We start from the raw sequence: 20,382 nt of genomic DNA, 5'->3' as shown, positions 1-20,382 counted from the left end.
GTTCGAGAGAGGGCAGCTTTTGCAGCTCTGCGCGCACGATGCTTCGGATAAGTTCGCGAAGGGCTTCATTTCCGGCTATTGGCAAGCGGAAGCCTACGGCAGCGACGTTCACAGAGCGATCAAAATGTACAAATCGCTGATTCACGCTCGATGCTTGTTGCTTCTTTCGTAAAATCAGCAACATTACGTGGAGGCTCACGTACAAGGCCAACGAACAGCTGCTCCTTGACGCCTTGCATAAGGTGGCGCACCTTCTTTACCTCCGACATGGACGGATCCGCAAGGTTGAAAAGGCGAGTCATTTCTTCTACAAACATGGCGACGCTCTCAATGGGCCTAGTGCGCTGGTATGGAGGCGCCACTGCTCCGGAACAAGTGGCGCCACCTCCCGCCGGCGCACCCATATGTGGTATGTCTGCTCGTCGGAGAGAGGCGGCGGAGTGAACGCGAAGTCCACGCTTTTCGGCAACAAACGTGATAGAACGAAACTTTTTTCAGTCATTTCCTGCCTCGTGCCATGCGCGAACATATGAGAAACATGTACCATGTGTGTGTGTCGCAAAATAAACCTAAAGCAAAGCGAAGAAAGCCGCTACCCGTTGAAGCCGTCTGGTAGAAGGCCGCCGGCGCTTTGGGCGCGCGCAGCGCATCGTCGGCGCGCGAGCGCTTCTGCTAACGGCTCTGCGTTTTTTTTTTTTAAGTAGGAATTTGGAAGCCAGGCAATATGGTACTTTGAACCAGCGTGTAATGCGTAGCACTGGCTTTTCCCCTCGGCGGCAACGTATGTGTAGACGGCATATGCCAGACCCCCCAGAAGCGAGAGCCGAGCTCAGCTCGGCATCGTACGTCGGTCAATGGAAAGGCTCTTAACAACAACAACAACAAAAAAAAAAAAAAAAAAAAATAATAATAATAAAAAAGCTTCTTTACAGGAGAGAACGAGCACAGGTTCCATCTGGAGATGTGCCTTAAGGCGTCGGGCGCTGCGTTCTTTTTCGTCGCTCGGCAGTTCAGCCGTAACTTTTATTTCCTCGGTGCGTCAAAGCGAGCGGTGACTTGCGACAGAGCGGTGCGCGAAAAAACGGGCATGGCTGAGCAAGCTCCGCAGCGCGTGCTGTTCTGTGGATTTAGGAAGATCAAGAACGTTGAGAGTTATTTTAAGATTAACTGTTTGGTGCGCGGACAAAAACTCTACGAAGCCAAGCATGTGTACGAAGTGCGCGAAGAACTTCAGAGTGCAGAGGGGCCTTCTGATATCTTTGGCAAATGTGCTGCCCAAATGAAAAGCGCCTTCTACGACGTCAGCTTGGAGGTGAGTTTTGTTCCCTTTCGGCGTCTCTTCACCACATATGTAATTCGGTTTTTGTTGTATGTAGCTGTCGGCAAACTCACGCGATATCACGGATGCCAGTTGCACCTGCAAGGCCGGGTGCCGGGGATGGTGCAAGCACGCAGCAGCACTGGCGGTGTTTATCAACAACCACAGGCACGACTCGTGCACCGACTTGCCTTGTGCGTGGCGGAGACCATCGTCGCGTCCAACGTTGGACACAAAAAAATCTGTGAAAGAGCTTTTTGAAAGTAAGTGTAGCGGATATTGCATGCGATTCGATTCGTGGAGATCGTGACGCAGCCACATTCAAATAACGTTTCTGCCTTTTCTCCAGGTCGGCCCATGCCTGTCCCCATCCTTCAGCCGCTATGTCCAATGTCTATGAGTTCCAAAATTAGTGGAGTTAACTGTGCATTTGCGGATATACTTATTGAAGAAGGAAGGTGCAAAATCGAAAAAGAATGCAGTGCTGCACTATCTTCTATGATAAGCAGGATAGTGGACCAAGAAGATACGGTACTTCTGAGAAGTTGTTTATGTGGTGAGCGGCACCTGCACACCGTATTAGAAATCACTAGTATGTGCCCGTTGAAACTAAAAAGGCGAGACGTATTGTCTTCTGTCTCAAAAAAAGAGCAGGAGTTCTACAAGAAATTCGTAAACAAAAACTTTGAAGAAATCGTTGAGATCGCTCTTATGACCAGGGGTCAGGCGGCACAAACAAGGTTCGCCAATCTATTCATTTGAACTTTGAATCGTGTTTTTTTATGGCTGCGACCGCTAATATATGATTCATTACTAGGTGGCACAAAGAGAGACGCCTCCGAATTACAAGTTCAGCGGCACACAGGGTGAAGACAAGGCAGTCGAAGTTCGATGTCTTGGCCGAAAGTTTAGTGAAAGCGCGAGGCTTTTCAACAGCAGCCACATTGTATGGTAAGTGCTGGCATCAAAAAATGCAATAAATATATTTTACGATTAGGCCATTATACCATTACTATTATTATTATCACATACGCATATACTCCAGCCCTTTTTCGATATTTTGTTTTTCCTGCGTTGCCGCTAGCCTCTTCAGCTCCGCTGGCTGCAGGTGCTTCGGTATCCGATAATACAATGGCTGTCACATCTTTTCCCTTCATTTTTTGGTTGGTTTTGCAACAGATAACAGCTCACCACTATTATTACTTTCTTCGGGATTCATCTGGTGTAAATGCCGCAAATTCACGAAATCTTGCGCCTACTTATAACAAGGTGAATTTCCATACCTTCCAGGAAAAAAGACTGAGGACGAAGCAAGAGCGGAGCTTGCGATGGCTATCGGAGCTCCCATTCATGAGGTAACGCATGTATCTCCGTTGGTGTTATTTCGTGACTCATTCTTTTCGCAGGTGGGGCTAATTATACACCCACAGCAGCCATGGCTGAGCTGCAGTCCTGACGGCATTTTCTGGGCTCGGGGCACTCTGCAGCTTGTAGAAATCAAGTGTCCGTATTCATTGCGAGACAGCTATCTCATCGATCACGAAAAGCAAACGAGTTTTGTTCCATACATTGAGTATATCAATGGCTGCCTTGTTTTAAAAAAAAGCCACCCATACTACACACAAATTATGATCATGTTGTATGTATTGAATTTGGAACATGCATTTGTCTATGTTTACTCAAATGTACGCAGCATTACCGTGAGTGTCGACAGGGATGATGACTTCCTTTCTGAGTACGTCCCGAAACTTGAAGCATTTTATTTTGGCTACATGTTGAAAATTCTTACTGAGTGTTTATATTGAATTGAATTGCTTATATATTGGACTGAATAAAATATTTTTTACCCCAGGAAAATGATTTTGTCCTGTCATGAGCACGTGGTAGCGCTACAATAGACTGCATAAAAAGGACAGCACAGGTTTTTTTTTGTTTGTTTATTATGCTGTCAGGAATGGGCGAACAAAAATACACAAAATTTTGATGTCAGTCACATGAAAGCAAGTTATATTATTATTGATCTATAAAAATCGGCATGCGCTGAAAAACATTTCCTTCATGCACTTCACAAAAATTATACATCTTAAGACCTGGATCATCAGCAATAATTGAGAGTCTGCAAACAAGCGATACAAACGATCACGACGGGGAATAACAGGAACCTGGTAATGAATTCCATTCTTAAATTACTCGCAAAAAAGAAAAAAAGCGAACATTGAATTCATAATTTTTGTAACTGGTTGCTGTGCCCGAACTGTTGATCTGGTGATGTTACGTAGCGGTTAATTAGATTGATGTTAACCTGGTAATATAAAATTAAAAGTGAAAATTTCAGTCATTCAATTAGATTCCACGCCTGCATTATTCAGTGGGAGAATACAGGCGCTGGCATTTATTAAATATGAATCTAGAAGCCAGCCACTAGTCTGTGATGTCATTAGAAGGTTTACTGGCAGATAGCAAGAACGAAAATACACATACAAACAAACGATGTATATGCTACCGTGCGCCTGTATTACTCACTCTAAAGTGCCCTTCTTAGCAGTATTTATTATTGGCGGCTGAAGATTAACTAGTATGCAGCACATGCGCATAATATCGCTCATGTGAGGGATGAGGTCATTTGTGACTCTCGCATTCAGAATGTTAAACATTTTTACACGCTGAATCGCCCTTTCGACGTGTACTCGGACTTGGGCAATATGATACGTCTCCTGGAGTTCTTCATATGTGAACTGTACATTTCCCTTGGAAAAAGGGGGCAGGATAATGATGCTTCTTTGAGCTTCAGCAAGAACCTTGATTCCAGGAAAGCCCTTATCGGCCAAAACAACGTCTCCGGGCTCGATTAAATCTAGAAAACCAGACTCTGTCGTTATGTGTGTATCCGACGTGCGGCCGCCATACGCTTCGGACACAAAGCTCACTACACCATTCGGTAAGATTGCAATCAAGAACTTTAAGGTGTAATTTCTCTTATAGTGCGAGAACAATGCCCGTCTTTGCTCCACGGTGGGGGGTTCTTCAGTTGTCAGCTCCGTGCAATCAATGATGTAGCGGCAGTTGGGGTAATGGATTAAAAAACAAGGTGGCATTGTCGCCTGAACTGTTGCAAAAGATGGCTTTGGAATCCATTGTTTCATTGCGTTTAGCAAATTGCTTAGGATAAAAAAGAATATGCGGCTTACTGCCGTTCGATGCAAGCCAAAAAGTACTGCTAGGCTTGCAAAAGATACACCTAGCTTGAGCTTCATTAGAAAAATTATGAGCTTCTGTGAAATGGGAACATCGACCCGCCTCACGACTATTGGGAATAAAATGGACAGGAGCAAACTAAAAACATTTCTGTTCACACCACAAAGTTGCCTGAAAGCATCTTCCCTCTCCATTAAAGAATCATATCCGAGAAAAACGCACGTCCTTTCCTCAGGCCCAGATGCAGTTGTTCCAGTAACAACAACTGCTTGGACCGCGCAGTTCAGGGTGCTGATATGCGACACTTGTGTTGATGCACAGCCTTGCGATGACACAGACAAAAATATGGTGCAGGGCCCACCAGTAGAGCTCATATCAGTTTGCGTCATCTGCGAATCACAACAAATGCACTCAACTGTAAGGATTTGAGGAACTGTTGCCAAATTCGGGACATTTGTACTAGTTTATCCGAGGATGTTGTATCATTGTGGAACGGGTGCTGTAATTAATTATATACATTTGAGAATAAAAACGACCGTGTATATGTGTTGCGCATTCAAATAACGCTTGCTGTATGGATCTCAAGGGTGCAAACCTGAAAACTTAAATTAAGCAGTTAGAAAACAGCTTACCGCGAACGTGATGCAGCCGTCATTCGCTGATCTCGGCTCCTCATCGGCAGCACACGACGATACATCTACTGAAGCATCCTGCAAGTTGCTCCCCGCAGCCACAGGTACACTGGAAAAGTCATCTTCAGAACTCAGGCTTTCGTCTGCAGCACCAGGCGGCGATACTCCAGGCGAAACGTTAGCCGTATTAACATGCCTCGATTTATCAACAGACGAGTCACGTCGCTGAGCCCTGAAAGATGAACAGTCCATTTTTTTTTTAACGAAACAATATGAATATTGTTTCTACGTCTAGCACTAAAATTGTCAGCGACACGTACCTTTCGTATCTCTTCAGTTTTGTGTCAGAGGAAACTCCATCACCTGGTCCATAACACACTGGAAATATAGTTGGTATATATCCAGGGTGTTTTGCTATGTTGTTCCTCTCGTTTCCTATGAAATGAGCGCTGCATATGCGCGTGTTACGTGCAGGCTGCCAGAGGCTTCCATCTGGACTGAAAGATAGCACGAGATATGAAAGCGAAGTTAAGCAGACGCTCCAGAAAGCGAAACCTAAAGTACGAAACACGAGTCTCCTTACCTTGCACGACGTACTGCTTTGGTCCAGCGTTGTCTTCTCTCAGTCTCGTAGGATTTCCAAGGAAAGCGAAAAAACTTGATTTTAGGTTGCTTCCCAGCCGTATTTTTGTAACTATTATGGCATCCGTAAACACAGCAGTAAATCGAGCTCCTAGTTTTAAAGGGCGTTTTCTCTTTGCGGGGAGCCATGAATGCGCAGAGAGTCGGAAAGCGTGCACTACTGCTAAGTGCTTCGCTCTCGACGTCGTGCTTCCACGTCAGGCTAGTCTTCCCAAAAGCGAGCGTGGATAACAGCTGTAAACTATCATTAGGAAGTCGATAAAGAAAAAAAAAAAAAAACTCCCGCAGGGCAGAAAGGTTCCGCACTCTCTAACACATGGCGTGTCCGAAGACCTGCCGAGCGCTGGTTCCAGTTAGCTTCCCCGGCTCCAGCCGGGCCCAGAAGTTAAAAAAAAAAAAAGAAAAAAGAAACTACACCGTCTTTTTTTTTTTTCGCGTGCCGCGCACTCGATACAAACAAACGATTGGTCGTACATGCATGAAAGAAACCTAGCGTGCATTACTGGGAAAAAAAAAAGAAAGGAAAATGCGCAGCCGAAACGCAATGTGTTTATATGAGGTTGGAAATTACCACAAAAACAACAGTAAGTAGAGGCTCTTATTTCAGTCGGTGTTTACTTTTTTATTCTTACGGGGAACCAGGAAGAAATCGGAACACAGCGTAAGCGCTACCCACGGCAGCGGATCCAGACAGCCGCCTTTTACAGCGGCGCCTCCCAGACGGCGCCACATGTTCGGCCAAAGCTGCAGCGCACCAGGCCCATAGGCCGCTGTGCGAGTTCGGCCATCTCTTTTCTTGCATCGTTGCCGAATGTTGCGAGCAGCTGCCGCCGGAAATCCTGCCAGGTGGAAATGGTAGCCTCATGGTTTTCGAACCACATCTTGGCGGAATCTTCTAGTGCGAAATAAACATTCTGCAATTTCCGCTACTCGTCCCACGCATTAAACACAGCGACCTAGTCGTAGCTGGTCAGCCAGTCCTCAACGTCTTCGAACTTGTCGCCATGAAACGGCGTGGGCATACGTGGAGTATGGCAGATTAGCTGCTGGGCACTTACGGGAGGCTGAGTGGTCTGAATTGCCGCTGTATTCATCGTGGTTTGCGGTGGGGAAACGAGGACCACACTCGGGAGCTAAGCCTCTCAAGCGACGGCTCGCCTTGTGCACAGGTGTCGTGTCCACGGTGTGTAGATGGGCGTAGTGGGCAGCCAGATGCTCTTCGTACATGGGATCTACCCAGAAGCTCCACCAAAAATGTCACAGAAGCCAGTGAAACTGGTTCAGCAGGTTTACTTACGACTAAGTAAAAGCACCGGCAAGATAAGGCACGGAACCGACTGGCGGGCGAGCACCGAGAGCGAAGAAGACGAGCGCGTGCCAGTCTCCCGAGCTCGCCACATGGCGGCGCCAGTAAGGTAACATTGCGGCAATATTTAGCCCCGCAACACGTGGGTGCGCCTTCCGTAACATGAAGCCAACGGCGACACTGGCGGCCCTCTACAGCAAACACAAGTGTGCAGAATTACGACCGGACACTTTTCTTGCTCCCTTATGTCGAATGCAGTGCTTACGCGCTCGACCATGCAGTATTCTTGAAAAAAAAAAAAAAATGACTGATAGCGTGCCTGTTTCGATCCAGCGTGGCCTTCTGTTCCCAGATTAAAAGCTGCAGCTATTTCGACCGCCAAATAAACGTGTTCCTTCGTCTTCCCAGCGTCTTCCACCTCTGAAAAAGCGGTACGAACAGCGCTGTGTAGCGTATATTAAGCCCGCAACACGTGGGCAGGCCTGCCGTGACATGAGGCGAACGGCGACATAGGGCTGCAACTATTTTGAAATTGGAACAAACGGGGTACCAGTAGACATAGAAAGACACCTGCACATGCTCACTTGTTTCGATTTCAACGCGCAGCAGCTGGCGAAACAACTATGCGCTTTTATTGCTTCGGAACCTCTCCATCTCAAACGTCCCAGGCGTGGCGCGTCGACCATCTGAGGTTTCTGTAAAAAAAATCACGGTTGTGAGTATAGAGAATAGTCTTTGCAGAGAAGTTGCACGGCCGCTCGATGGAAGCGCGCACTAGGTGCGGCCTGCTACATCGCCCGAAACCCGCGGGAGGCGCCTACTTCCCGTCGCCACCGCCGCGGCGCCACCGTTCGGGGACAGCCGCGCGCGGAGAGCTGCGCCTGGCTGCGCTTTGAGCGAGGCGTCAGTGCGGTCGGAGCTTACTGTTTTAAGGATTTAAGAGCTCCGTTTCACACAATTTTGAAACATGAATTCCTATATACTGTCATGTCTAGTGTGAACATGTCAGCACTACCGCGTTTTCTTCGCAAGGATGTATATACTGGAGTGTACACCAAAAACTTATTGTGACGGTAGTTCAAAGCCGCTCGATAGTTCGCGCTTTACCGTGATGTGCATTCGGGTCAAATTGGTTGTCAGATGAAAATTTCACTCGTCTGTCAGCAATTGGAAGCTGTTCAGCGGCCAAGGTAGCGCAATGTATTATCCTTTACATCACAATGTGACTGGGCGACTGTACTCTACTGTGCAACTTACAGCTAGCATTCAACAATTTCTAGTCTCAAGATTGCGCAGTTTGAAACTTCCAGTTTGAAACTAGCTTACCCGCGATCAGAAAAATTGCTTAATGCTTCGCTAATATTCAGCACATTTCCGTGGAACATCAAGGTTGTAAACTGTTTTAATTTAGAAAAACAAATGCATTTAGTATTATAGTGAAGTTGTGAATTTTTCTAAGCGCAACTGGAGCCGAGGAAACCACAAACTGCTTCAGCAAGACTAGATACATTTATTGCACAGTTACACAAAAAGAGGAAGAAGACGTTCACAAACGGAGAACCTTCCTGGAGAGAGGTTTACGGCATAGCCTTAAAAGTCGCTCCACTGTTGCGTTGAGATTCCCGGCCGAGTTCGCTATCAGTGGGCGCAGCAACTTACTTAGGAATATCTTGCAAAGCTCCTCAGTGTGGGCACGGTTGTTTTTTTCGCAGATTAGCTGCGGGTGCTGTGTAAAGTGCGGAAGCAAAACTGAAATGAACAGTTCACACAGCTTGCTGCTTCGCCGGACCTCTTGAGATTTCATTATCCGGTTAATGAAGACGCACGTAAGCTGACAAAGCTTGATTGCTTCCATTTTGGGGTATACCATGCCTCCGTTGTCCATGTTTTACATTAGCCCGTAAACAGGGTCGGTTGGCTCTGGTTCCTGCAACAGGGTCTTGCACGACTCGCACGTCACCTGAAAACCATCAGAAAATATCACATAAACCAACAACTTGGTATAGTGGTAGACAAATTTGGAGCTTTCTCCCCTTACGGATCCTCATTAGCATACATGCACTTGCTACCCGCTTATTAAACACATCCCTTAATTACCGCCTCTATCCCTCTCATGCATACTCTTTAGCATACAGTCGGAGGCAACCACATTATGTGAAATATACCACCCGACACAGATATAAAGCCCCGCTTTAACCAAGTCATGCGAACGTCCCTGTGTAGTCTCGGTGTAGCGTGCCTGACTCATGATACAAGGATCCCGGTTTCCATTCCCATCTCACCCTCTCATCTTAATGAAGCTGCAGAGTTCGCAGCTCCTGCCAACTTTATCATGTCATGTGGTCTCGTTGCACCACACATCCCGCCGAACAATCAGGGTCCGGCCACATCACCTGTAAAAAACCTCCTGCCACAGACATTCCCACGGCGTTTTGCCGACAAGGCGGTCACCATTGTTTCTGCGGAACGGGGCTTTTAACGCTATCGTATTGGCTCCTACTCAGACAATCTCAAGAGTATAAACAAATATTGTATACACAGGTTTCTTTGCTTCCAAGGCCGTTCAGACAAGAGGAAAATTTAAAACAATGTGTATGTTTATGTAAAAAAAAAACAGTTCATACCTTTTCCTGACATGTTCTCGCAACATAACCAGCGAGAAACGCTACTGGTGCCACCTCAAAGTGTTCCTCTGCTTCAGAACACAGCGTTAAAGATCCGAGTTCACTGGTCAGCTCCCTGGTAGCAAATTCAATGGCAGTTGGCAGGGCATATGTTTCAGCATCTGGACTTGTTACCCTCAGCGCTGCTTTCATTTCAGAAGAAGTGGGTGCATTGCCACTTCTCGCTGCTTGAAGGATGCCAACCTGAAAAAAAAGAGAGGAATGTGACCTTGCATATTGTACCAGCGAAAGACACGGGGACAGAAGAACTGGCCCAAGTGATCACCATGTTAACGTGACCTTGATGAGCACACTTTGGAATATTTTTAAGCAGTACCTTTAGCAGTTTCTCCGCTGTCAAAAGTGCAGTCCTGGCATCCACCCGGTCGTTGCCGCCGTTGAACTGCCGAAGACAGCTAAATAGCGATTCCACAGGGTCACTGTTTAGCCCGCGTGTTAAGACATAGTGGAAGCTGCAATTATGAAATTCATTTGAGTAACCTGTTGCAAACAACGTAAAACTGAGTCGAGAAAAAAAGAACCTACTTTAGGTGGTCAAGGAGATATTCAATCAGTGCCACTGTTGACCGTGTTGTCAGGAGTGTGGCTTCGTAGGTCTCTTTTGTGATTCGCCTCGACCGCCCAGCATTCATTTGGAGGTCTTCCAAGCAACAGATGAAATCTAGCTCCAGCCAGGAGAGTCGTTCATCATCTGTTAAAAAGAATGCTTTCTCATGCATCCCGCTTGCCTTCACTGCACCGATATCATGTAGGGCATACCATTTCGCAACCATGCGCATGAAATATATTGTAGCCGAGCTGTCTTTGAAGTGGCATGCTTCAGGATGACATTCCGGGTTCTCTTGAAGAAATTGTAGCATTGCTATTACTGCCGGAGAAAAGATTTGAGTGGCCATGCAAACTTTCATTTTCTCCAGGTTGTTTGGTTCAACGTGTGCACGAGTAAGGAACCTGACTGGCTTAACCAGTAGTTCTGACTGAATTTCAAAGAGCTCTCTGTCATTCTCTGTGAAATGTAAGGAACATACCAGAGACCTGTAGCTAGGCGCCCACTTGCTACTTTTTCCCGCTTGTCTTTGGCGGGAGATATTCTTGAGCCACGCTTCCCTGCGCTGGAGGTCGCATGGGAACTCATGATACCTCATGGTAGGGTCTTTTCTCGCGTTTGTGTCGCAGAGCGGCACACAGCAGTTTTGCGGCATTGCGCCGCACGCGTGAGACGGACCACCGCACGTGCGCACAGCAAAAAGCACGAAGCGAGCCCAGCACACAACGCAAACGCGTCCCGTCTAGACGTAAACGAGCTCACACACGCGCACACAATAAAACTTGAGCTGATTACGCCGATCTGAGGCGAACGCGTCCAGAGACCAACAAAATCGCGCGCCCCGAGCCCGCATCCCGACGGTGACGTGTCCCTGAACAGTGGCGCCCTCAGCAGAAACAGCGGGCGCAACTGTAAACTCCCCAAGGACACGCTCGCCCATTGACGGCGGCGCGATGCAGCAGGCCGCACCTGCGCTTCCATCGAGCGGCCGTGGAAGTTGGAAGCAATACAAAACAGGGCTTGTCGTTTCATCTCGCGTAATTATAATTTCCATTTCAGCGTAACCCAGCTCAAGCTTGAACTTTCACTTCATCCGTTAAATGTCCGTCGTGATATCGCCCTTCTATCTCTTTCATAAATACGCCCATGGCACTCGGTCATCCCTAAGTCATCTACAACGTCCCTCCTACCTATCGCATAGATTGCATAACGATTACAGCTATGCTCGCATTTACGGCAGTTCTAACGCTTCTAACTTCTCATCACTCCCGCGCGCTATCCGCCTGTGGAATGATCTTCCGAAATAGCATTGCATCTCTCCACAATCACGAAGCGTTTCGCGAAGATCTACTAAAGCACTTCATTGATAACGCTTAGCATATTATCTACGTTCCCGTCATTTATGTAACTATTCCTTGAAGGGGCTTTTTTGATGCGCAGTAGTTCTGTGGCATAGTTCAGTCTACCTTTTTTTTTTTTTTGCATCTTCTCGCTTGCCTTATATGATTTGTGCTTAGTAGTTCTTATAACTCCCTCTGCGTTGCGATATATTGTTTATAGATTTGTATAATTACCACTGTTTTCCTATACTTGCGATTGTGATTTTGTTTTTTACCCACTTTGCGGATATCTTTGTATTTGTCCCCCCTTACACAATGCCTCTCTGGAGGCCTGTGAGGTATATGTAAATGAAAAATTGGAGGCTTATCAAGGTTAAGCCCAGTGGATGCGAAGCATGTTAAGCAGCAGCCTCAGTGTGGATGGGGTTTAAGTAACGGAGACGTGGTTTTAGGTTAATCGTCGTAGGCATCTTGACCGCATACACGCCCGGCGCAAAGACGCTGACGCGGTTGCGGGCACAGAGACTGACGCGACGGCGGGCGCGCGCCGCTTCATCCCTGGCGTGACGTCACATATCACGTGATGCAGCGATGGTGGCGCCGCCGCCGCGTCGCGCGTGACGGCGCGATATCTAGCGATATGAGAGAAGCGTTTAGGGGTAGCTCGGCTGGAAACGCTGATTGGTGGACACGCCGCGGCCTGGCGTGACGTTTTTTGCGTCGGGCTCGATGCTTAACCGGACGTGACGTAGTCAAAAACTGGGTTTGCTTGTTTTTTTTCGTCCCTAGACGCTCTAGGGAATCGCTAGGTGCTGCCCGCTCTGGCAACGCGCGCGATTGCGGCATTCGGTTCGTGGATCTCGCTGCAGCATGGCACTGACGCGGCCTGCGCGTTTACGTGAATGCGCTTTCGGCACTCCGATCCGTGCTTTACGTTGGGCGGAATGACGTTGATAATGGCGACGACCTGCGGGAGATCGCAAGCACCGTCAAGGTAAGTATAAATTGCGCAAAATTGTCTCGCATTTTGCTTATTTATCGCTTGTCTCTCCCCACGTGCTTCCAGGACCTCGTGCAGCAGCAGCTCGTGGCATGGACGCTTCTCGTGTTCAAAAAAAAAAAAATCGGCCACGGCTATGGAGACCTCCACGAAAACATCCGCCGTCGGCAACTAACCGCTGCCTGACTGCTATGCTGAGGCGCACGTCTGCCGTGCGCATTCTCAACCCTGATTGAGGTACAAGAACGCAGATTTCTTTGTCGAAAGTTTTGTAATATGTTGCGCATTCATCAAATCGCTATGTTCATAATGCAACTTTTTTTTGCTCTTTTACAGCACCGTTTCCTGTATGCTGCGAAGAGGCCGAGGATTTTCTTTGTACGCAGCAGCCCATGTCAGGGATCGCGGCATTTATCAGCTCTCCAAGATCATCGCCGCAACCCTCGTAAATGTCTACAGTGGAAGCATCGCTACAGCATCCAGGGCAGCATATAACCAGGCACTGTGTACGACGTAGTGCACCACTGTTGACGGTGCACGGCAAAGGGCCACGAACGAGTGCAGGGCGTTGTGTTCGCCACGCCGTCACGTCGCGCTGCGCATCCAAACGGCCCTTTTCAGGGCCGCCCCAATGTTTCCTGGCAGACCGCAGACCTGCACATCCCGTACTCCTCTTCCCTCTATATGTTGCACGAGGCTTCGTATCAATCGCCGCGGCCACCAAAATAACTTGCGCGCTAGGCCTCTTTACCAGGCTATACGTAAATACACGCATGCATAATCGTGTCAAATTTGATTTAATAAAGTGCTACAGTGCTTATTACCTGCTTCCCTCACGCATTCTTCCGAGTCTTCGTGCAGCTGCTACAGAACACGTGGCAAGCGTCACTCTGCTGCCGCGACGAACGCTAACTAAGCCCATACAACAGCGTTAACAGCTAGTGCTCCAGTGCTGCAATGACGACAAACTATAGGCATCGCGATAGGCTACAATATACACCGCGGCTTTGTGCCGCTGTGTATTTTTTTTTTATAAATGCATCACATTTCGAAGGTTGTAGTCGCCATCCAAGGATCACTTAACTCGAGAGCACGGGAAAAGGCAGAAGTGTACGCACCTGGATTCGATGCTGTGTACACGCGTGTTTTTTTTTTTTTTCGAAAGCATTCTACGCGCTAGGCGTCCTAGACAAGGTTCAAGTGCAGTGCCTTTGTATAGTAACCATGTGTGGGGCGAGCGGTTGCCATGTTTTCAGTTCACTTTTGTTGGCTGTTTCTTAAATAAAAATTGTCATTGGTCTCTGTGTCTGTCACTGTGTCTAAAGAGCTGCTCTAGCCGAACCACGTACGTAGCGATGGATTGCACCGCGGCAGTATGGCTTTGTTCCAAGTTTAACAAAACAGTTGAGGCCAAATCAAAATCGGAAATGACCATTTCCAACTTCGATATCGGCCCCCAGTCAACAATTTGGAGTCCAATTCAATGGCAACACTTCAGCTCTGTGCCAACATTTTGTACAATTAAGGGAGTCGAAATTATGGAAATGGCATGCATTTGTGAACACCAAACATGCTTCACATCCAATTAACATGTCATGCAATGCTAATATAAAAGCTCAATATTCTATCGGAGAAATCTGCTAGAGCATGGAGCACACGTTCGTAGAGATATTTTTTTTAATTACCAGCACTCGCAAAGGTATTGGAAATAATTGAATCAAGTCCCATTCAAGGAATCAGATGAACAGTAACAAAAACAAATCATCCTTTATATATTTTGTTTAGTACCTCAATGAAGAGTATTAGGCAGACTTTTGCTGAATTTGTACATAAATGACTTAATTCATATTGACAACAGTGTTCAGCTAATCATGTATGCTGATAATAGTGTGTTTATTACTGGCTTTGATCTCAATGAGACTGTTTTACATTGAAATTATTTACTTGAAAAATCGTTTGGCTGGTCCAATTTCATGAAGAAATAAACACAGAAAAACTATTTTGTTCTGAGTCTGAAATAAGAAAATGATGTAAGAGATGGCTACCGATCTATAACAAAAATATTGACCTTGTAGAAACTCAAATAAGTCTTAGTGTGAATTTTTTTCATTTGAGATAGGAAATTCATATAAACAACACTGCAAATAAAAAAAAAAAGATTTCTTCAATGAGTGAGCGTTACCTTGATGTGGTACTGTCCTTGCCTTTAATTATGCAAGTCCCCACAGATAAGGTATTGCAGTTTTATGTGGGCAAGCACCACAAGAGCAAATATCAATAAAATGATAATTCTCAGTAAATTAAATGTGTGTTTCTTACATAACCGATATTGACTGCCGGTTTACGACATGACACCTCCGTGCAGAATACACTATAATTATCTTTAACTATGAATGCCACTTGTTGCATGTTTCCTATTTTTCTTGGCAGGACAATAAAAGCTTTCTTTACTCGATGGCACTGCTGCAATTTAGAGCCTATCCGTTTTTAACTCAAAACTCCAACCTCTGGTTTCTCCCGCACTTTCACACTTGGTGCAACCTGCAATCAATAAAACACAATCTAATGGTCTCACTGAATGAACTTAAACAGGTATTCCTGAAATTGTGAAAATGAATACACTTTTTAGGGCTGTAAAATCAGAAATGTTGCAAAGTTAAAGAGCACTGCAGAATCTGCATTGGAGCAATGCAAAAGAACGGATGCTGCTGCAACATTAATTACATCACCCTCCATCGATTGACGCCACTCATTAACCTCCACCACTTCTCAATTACTCACAACTGCTGCGGACATGATTTTGCAGACACGTTCTGCGGATGCAATGTGCGGACGCGGTCTGCGGACAGAAATCTGTGAAATCTGTGCGTTTGCCAGCGCTGTGTTAATGTATTTTATGTTATCCCTTATACTACTTGAGAATTCATTTAGTGTTCTATCAGTGTGTTGTGTTACCTTGCTAACAAGTTTCCTTATATCTTCTTTGCATGTTTTATTGTATGTAGTTGTATCCCCCCTGCAATAATGCCTCATGGGTGCTGTAGGTACTTACAATAAATAAACATAGCGAAGTAATACTTTCGCATTAATAGATCTTCTAGGCATAGGGTCTCTAATTCTTGCACTTTTTTTTAAATAATGTGTAAATTTTTTATTCTACTCTGCAGCTAACGTCTGCTGCTCCTTTGTAAATGGGTCCAGGACCTAGGTGCATGAGTTGCACTCTGAAACATTTAATTTTGCTCTCGAGACTATCTAATATGCTCGAATTAATATCTGACTCCAGATTGGACTTTGAAATTAGTTGCAAAATTTTTAACTGCAAAGCCTATTGAAATCTAATATGTTTGGGTGTATTTTTACTAGGGAGCGTAATGCACCAGCTTCCTAACATCTTAGCCAGCACACACACAATGCATCATTGAAATGTAGTTTAATTCCAGTTTCACCATGCATAACAATTGTCCATTCAGTTTGGATGTTCATTAGGAATCACAATTCTAACCCGTAAGATGGCCATAACTTAGCAGCCCATAATAAAAATAAATTGCTTCTTTACAGAGAGTTAAAACTATGCAGTTGGGACTAAGTACTTATTCCAGCTGGGAGGTCATCTGGAAACTGGAAGACATTTGATTATGGAAATTCAATTAGGACTGAAAATTCTAATTGGAAAGAATGAAAAGATGCCTAAATGGAATGAGGGCTTCTAGAGAAAGTGTAAATTCTGGAAACTCAATTGGATAATACAAGACTCTTTAGCAGGATCTAGAACACATCTTTTACAAATGAACACTTGAAACTTAGAGCACTGGCTGATGCTCACCGCCGCAGCTCTCAGAATAACTGATAGCATGGTCAAAACTACAGTAGGTGTTAGTGCAGTATACACCAGTGTTGTCACTGCGAAGTGAAGAGCCACAAAGCAGAGGACTGTCATCCTTACTACTGCCAATATAAATGTCCTTCTCAGAGCCACCCCATTGTTTCCTGGCAGATCATGGGCCTTCAACTTCATCGTCATGTTTTCTCATTTTTAGTCTTTTGTAGGATGTATAGGGCCTTCGGTGGTCTGTCATGCAACACTGCATGACTAATCCACTGAGCGCAAAGCCGTTAACCAACAGAGATATCTTTTCACTTCATGTGCGGCACACAAACATTATGCATAAAAGAGGCCACATATGTCACTATTCCATCCTTCTTTACACTTTCTTTCTTTAGCACACTCTAAAACCATTCCTGTAAAAAGCTATAGCTTCTTTTATGCAAAGTGACATGGCAATTATTGTAGCTTGAAACATTTTCAAAACGAAAAAATAAATGCATGAGGTGGCTCACAACCATTGTTTTTTTTGTAAAACTGTGTTGCTTCATAGGCAGTAACTTGAACAACACTGACAACATTTCTACATTACTTTGAAACAACCCAGGCAAAAATCCTAACTGATGTAAATGGTTTAAGGAACAAACTTCCAGTTCATACCAGTTGGATAACAATGGATCCCCAACTGGAATTCAACTGGGATCAACGTTCATGCGTATAAGGTACCCGTTGCATGCGAGCCTTGCTACCTGTTGATGGTTTACAACTCAGAAAGAACACAAAAACGAGGGCACAAGTGCAGATAAGGCGCATGTTCGCAGTCTCCATGACCGGTTGTATTCGTTCCTCTGTATCCCATGAAAGCACTCCATTTCTAACCCCCAATGGCGTAGGTCTGCGACATCCGGTGCAATAACGTGGGGCAACCCCCCCTCCCCCCTTCTTCATGAACACACTTGAGCGCAATACCATCAACTACTTTGTCGTCAAGGCTTTCTTCGATTGGGGAAGTTCGTTTTTCGTATCGCACAACATGGTGCAAGCCGAGGCATTTTTTTCATTGATTTCTTAACGTAACAAGCATACCCCACAACTGATAATAAGCTATATTACGAGGGGCATACGTCATATTTTTTTCTTTTCTTTAAGAAAGGTGCATTTGTGAAGAACTAAGAGGTTTTTGACAGATGAATTTCTAGATTGGGACCACTCAAATAAAAGGACATAAAAACCACAAGAATTGCAAACTTTGAGCATGTAGAAATACTTGGTAACACGCACAGTAACTAAAAAGTGGCAAACTGGCAGATGCGACCAGGATTATAACACGGTGCCATTGTGAACAATTTCGTTTACATCAGGCATAGCGCAGTGCCAGCAAAAGCCTTGAGAACTGGCCAATGTGCTGTATTGCAGTTCATATTTTTTATGCTTCCACAAACTTTTCATAAGGACTGTTGAAAGCTTTGAACATGCACAAGACAACTGCAATTACATCGGCCAAGACAAAGAATAAAGTAAATACGAACCAGCTAGAATGTTAGACTGAGCGTTCACATGCAAATATGGGCGTAGAAATGCCATTTGAGAAATAAGCATGCTAATAGTTAAAGGACAACTCGAACACACAGAAGAGAACTGAAGTTACAAAAACAAACAAGCAGTCATAATTGAGGCCTTCAACAACTACGCTGTAAAATCAAATTTTGCAGAGGGACAAGTGCATAATTAATCCTGCCGCACAAATGAAATAAGCATACCCCTCGATGAATTATAGAAATCGCTTGTGTACAAAAAGTGGGAAACACTGAAGTCATCTTGCTTTGAGCAACTAATTTCAGATATTATAAATCTTGTTTTGAAAGCTGGTATTGATCTAAAGAGCATAAAGCAAAAAAAAAATTCGACATGCCAACATTTTTATTTTCCGGTCTTTAAGGCTTCAAAGCTGCTACTCGGTTTGTCAAAATCAATGTTTTTTGCCAGCTCACCTACGAGAGATGATAATGCAAGATCTGAAAGTGTGCACTGACCCATCATAAGTCCTCTTCCTCACAGGACACAACCTCCTCCCCTCACAGGATACAACAGACACTCATATATTAGGAATAGTTGCAGGCTGGGGAGAGGCTCTAGAAAATCTCAATCTGGGGAACTCCAATGCTGCCCAACTGTTGGCCTCTTCGAGTCCAATGCTTGCCACTTTAATTTGAGGTGTCTCCTCAGCCAAGCCATTTCGATGAAATGTGTTCTATTAGACAGCTTGTCGTAGAAGGATGTAAGCTTCGGATTAGATACTTTAAGGCTTGAGAGGTCCCTCAGTAGAATAAAGAAATCTCTTCACTTCAAGAGGACCAGATATGTTCTGCGGCTTCTAAAATCGCTTTTGATTTAAAGCAGAGCTCGGCATAAAATCTACCAGTGCAGTCAAGCATCACCCCTTTTATTTTCTTCCTGCAATGAAAACCCTGAACCTCAGACACATTCCCCTACCATACTCTTTTTGAAGTTCTGGGGCCTGTCTACTGATATTCTGAGCTCATTTGATTTTATGAAATTCTGCTCAATAGCCTTGCACACTGTGGCCACACATCATCTTTGAGAAAGAGCTTTAAATCATCCATCTTTTCCACCACTTTGTAAAGATATAGGTGCTTTGTCTGGAAATGAAATTGTGCAGCATTTACTACTTCAGGTACTGCAAGCAACATAGAAAAGCAATGGCACAAACTACTGTAGCCTCCATGCAAATAAAAAAGGTACCAATGAGCAGTGATGCCTTGCTAACAGAATACATTTAGTCTCAAAGTGGTCTTCAGCAGCGGAGTGATAGTGGGGGTCGTCAGGTTTGATTTCATGATGGACTGACTTGTATCTCTCATTTTAACAATAACCTTCTCTTACAGCAACAAAAGAGAGAAAGCATTCTCTTGAGGAAAAGAACTTAAGGACCACAGTATTGCAGCATGTGAATTGCCTTGCATATATTTCTCTAACTGCACTCTTTGCATTACCACCCTTACATATTACATATTATTACATATTACATATTATTACATATTAGACATGCGAAGGCATGACAAGCTGAAATGGTCCATGCGTTGCATTAGAACAAGCACTAAGTCATTAAAAGATGCATGCATCACATGGATCTCAATTTGACAGCAAACATATGCTGACACTTACAAAACATACAATGCCATTACTCTTCATGTGATATACGCTGCAATATTTTCATGTTTTCTAAAGGCTACGCACAGTTCTGTACTACTTAAAAAGTACACATCTTATAATGCTCCTGTGGTGCTGGCGAAGACTCTTGAGAGTTCCTTGGACTGCCAAAAGATCAAATCAGTCGATATTGTCGACCATAAACCCTGACTGCTCATTGGAGAGTCAAATTCTAAAGTTAAAGCTCAGCTACTTTGGTCATCTGATGCGAAGAGAGGAGTCGCTGGAGAAAGATTTGATGTTGGGAAAGGCTGAGGGTCGCCGGAGAAGGGGTAGGCAGCGAACGCGATGGTTAGATGGCATCCTCGAGGCACTACAGATGAAGTTATGTGATGTTAGGAAGATGGTGAAAGACCGGAAAGCGTGGCGTGACATGGTCCATAGGGTCACGAAGAGTCGGACACGACTGAACGACTGAACTGATAGTTACCCATATATAAAATGACCTTCTTAGTAACAATGTACAACATTTCTTCTTGTTAGCCTGAAATCCTGAGGCTGAATTTTCTGAAATCCGGTTGTATTAATTGCGACTTTATGATATGCTCCATCAACTTTACTTGAGGTATGAAGGCATTATGCTCCAAGTGCAAGATGGGGATTTGCTTTATTAAACTTAATCTAAAGCAAGCCCTGATCAATGTGAAATGACTTACATTGT

General features: G+C 44.9%; 2 protein-coding genes and 1 pseudogene across 2 annotated transcripts; 1 reads left to right on the top strand and 2 right to left on the bottom strand.

The window, feature by feature from the left end:
• Window positions 1–1,087: 1,087 nt before the first annotated feature.
• Window positions 1,088–3,140, top strand: LOC146205986 (uncharacterized; annotated as a pseudogene).
• A 610-nt stretch (window positions 3,141–3,750) lies between these two features.
• LOC146205985 (uncharacterized) lies at window positions 3,751–4,902 on the bottom strand. The gene has a single exon (XM_084586983.1). The coding sequence runs from the start codon at window positions 4,900–4,902 to the stop codon at window positions 3,838–3,840; it is 1,065 nt and encodes a 354-aa protein (XP_084443109.1). The 3' UTR covers window positions 3,751–3,837.
• A 4,079-nt stretch (window positions 4,903–8,981) lies between these two features.
• Window positions 8,982–10,496, bottom strand: LOC146205984 (uncharacterized). The gene is made up of 4 exons (XM_084608290.1): window positions 10,303–10,496; window positions 10,094–10,229; window positions 9,718–9,960; window positions 8,982–9,053 (listed from the first exon to the last, which is right to left on the bottom strand). The coding sequence occupies exons 1-4, from the start codon at window positions 10,494–10,496 to the stop codon at window positions 8,982–8,984; spliced, it is 645 nt and encodes a 214-aa protein (XP_084464416.1).
• Between the last annotated feature and the right edge of the window lie 9,886 nt (window positions 10,497–20,382).

This window comes from Amblyomma maculatum, chromosome 1 (genome assembly GCF_055883805.1).
Source record: "Amblyomma maculatum isolate TAMU_Amacu chromosome 1, ASM5588380v1, whole genome shotgun sequence".
In the NCBI taxonomy this organism is placed as follows: Eukaryota; Metazoa; Arthropoda; class Arachnida; order Ixodida; family Ixodidae; genus Amblyomma; species Amblyomma maculatum.
Note: the sequence above shows the minus strand (reverse complement) of the source record. Positions and strands in the feature narration are given on the sequence as shown.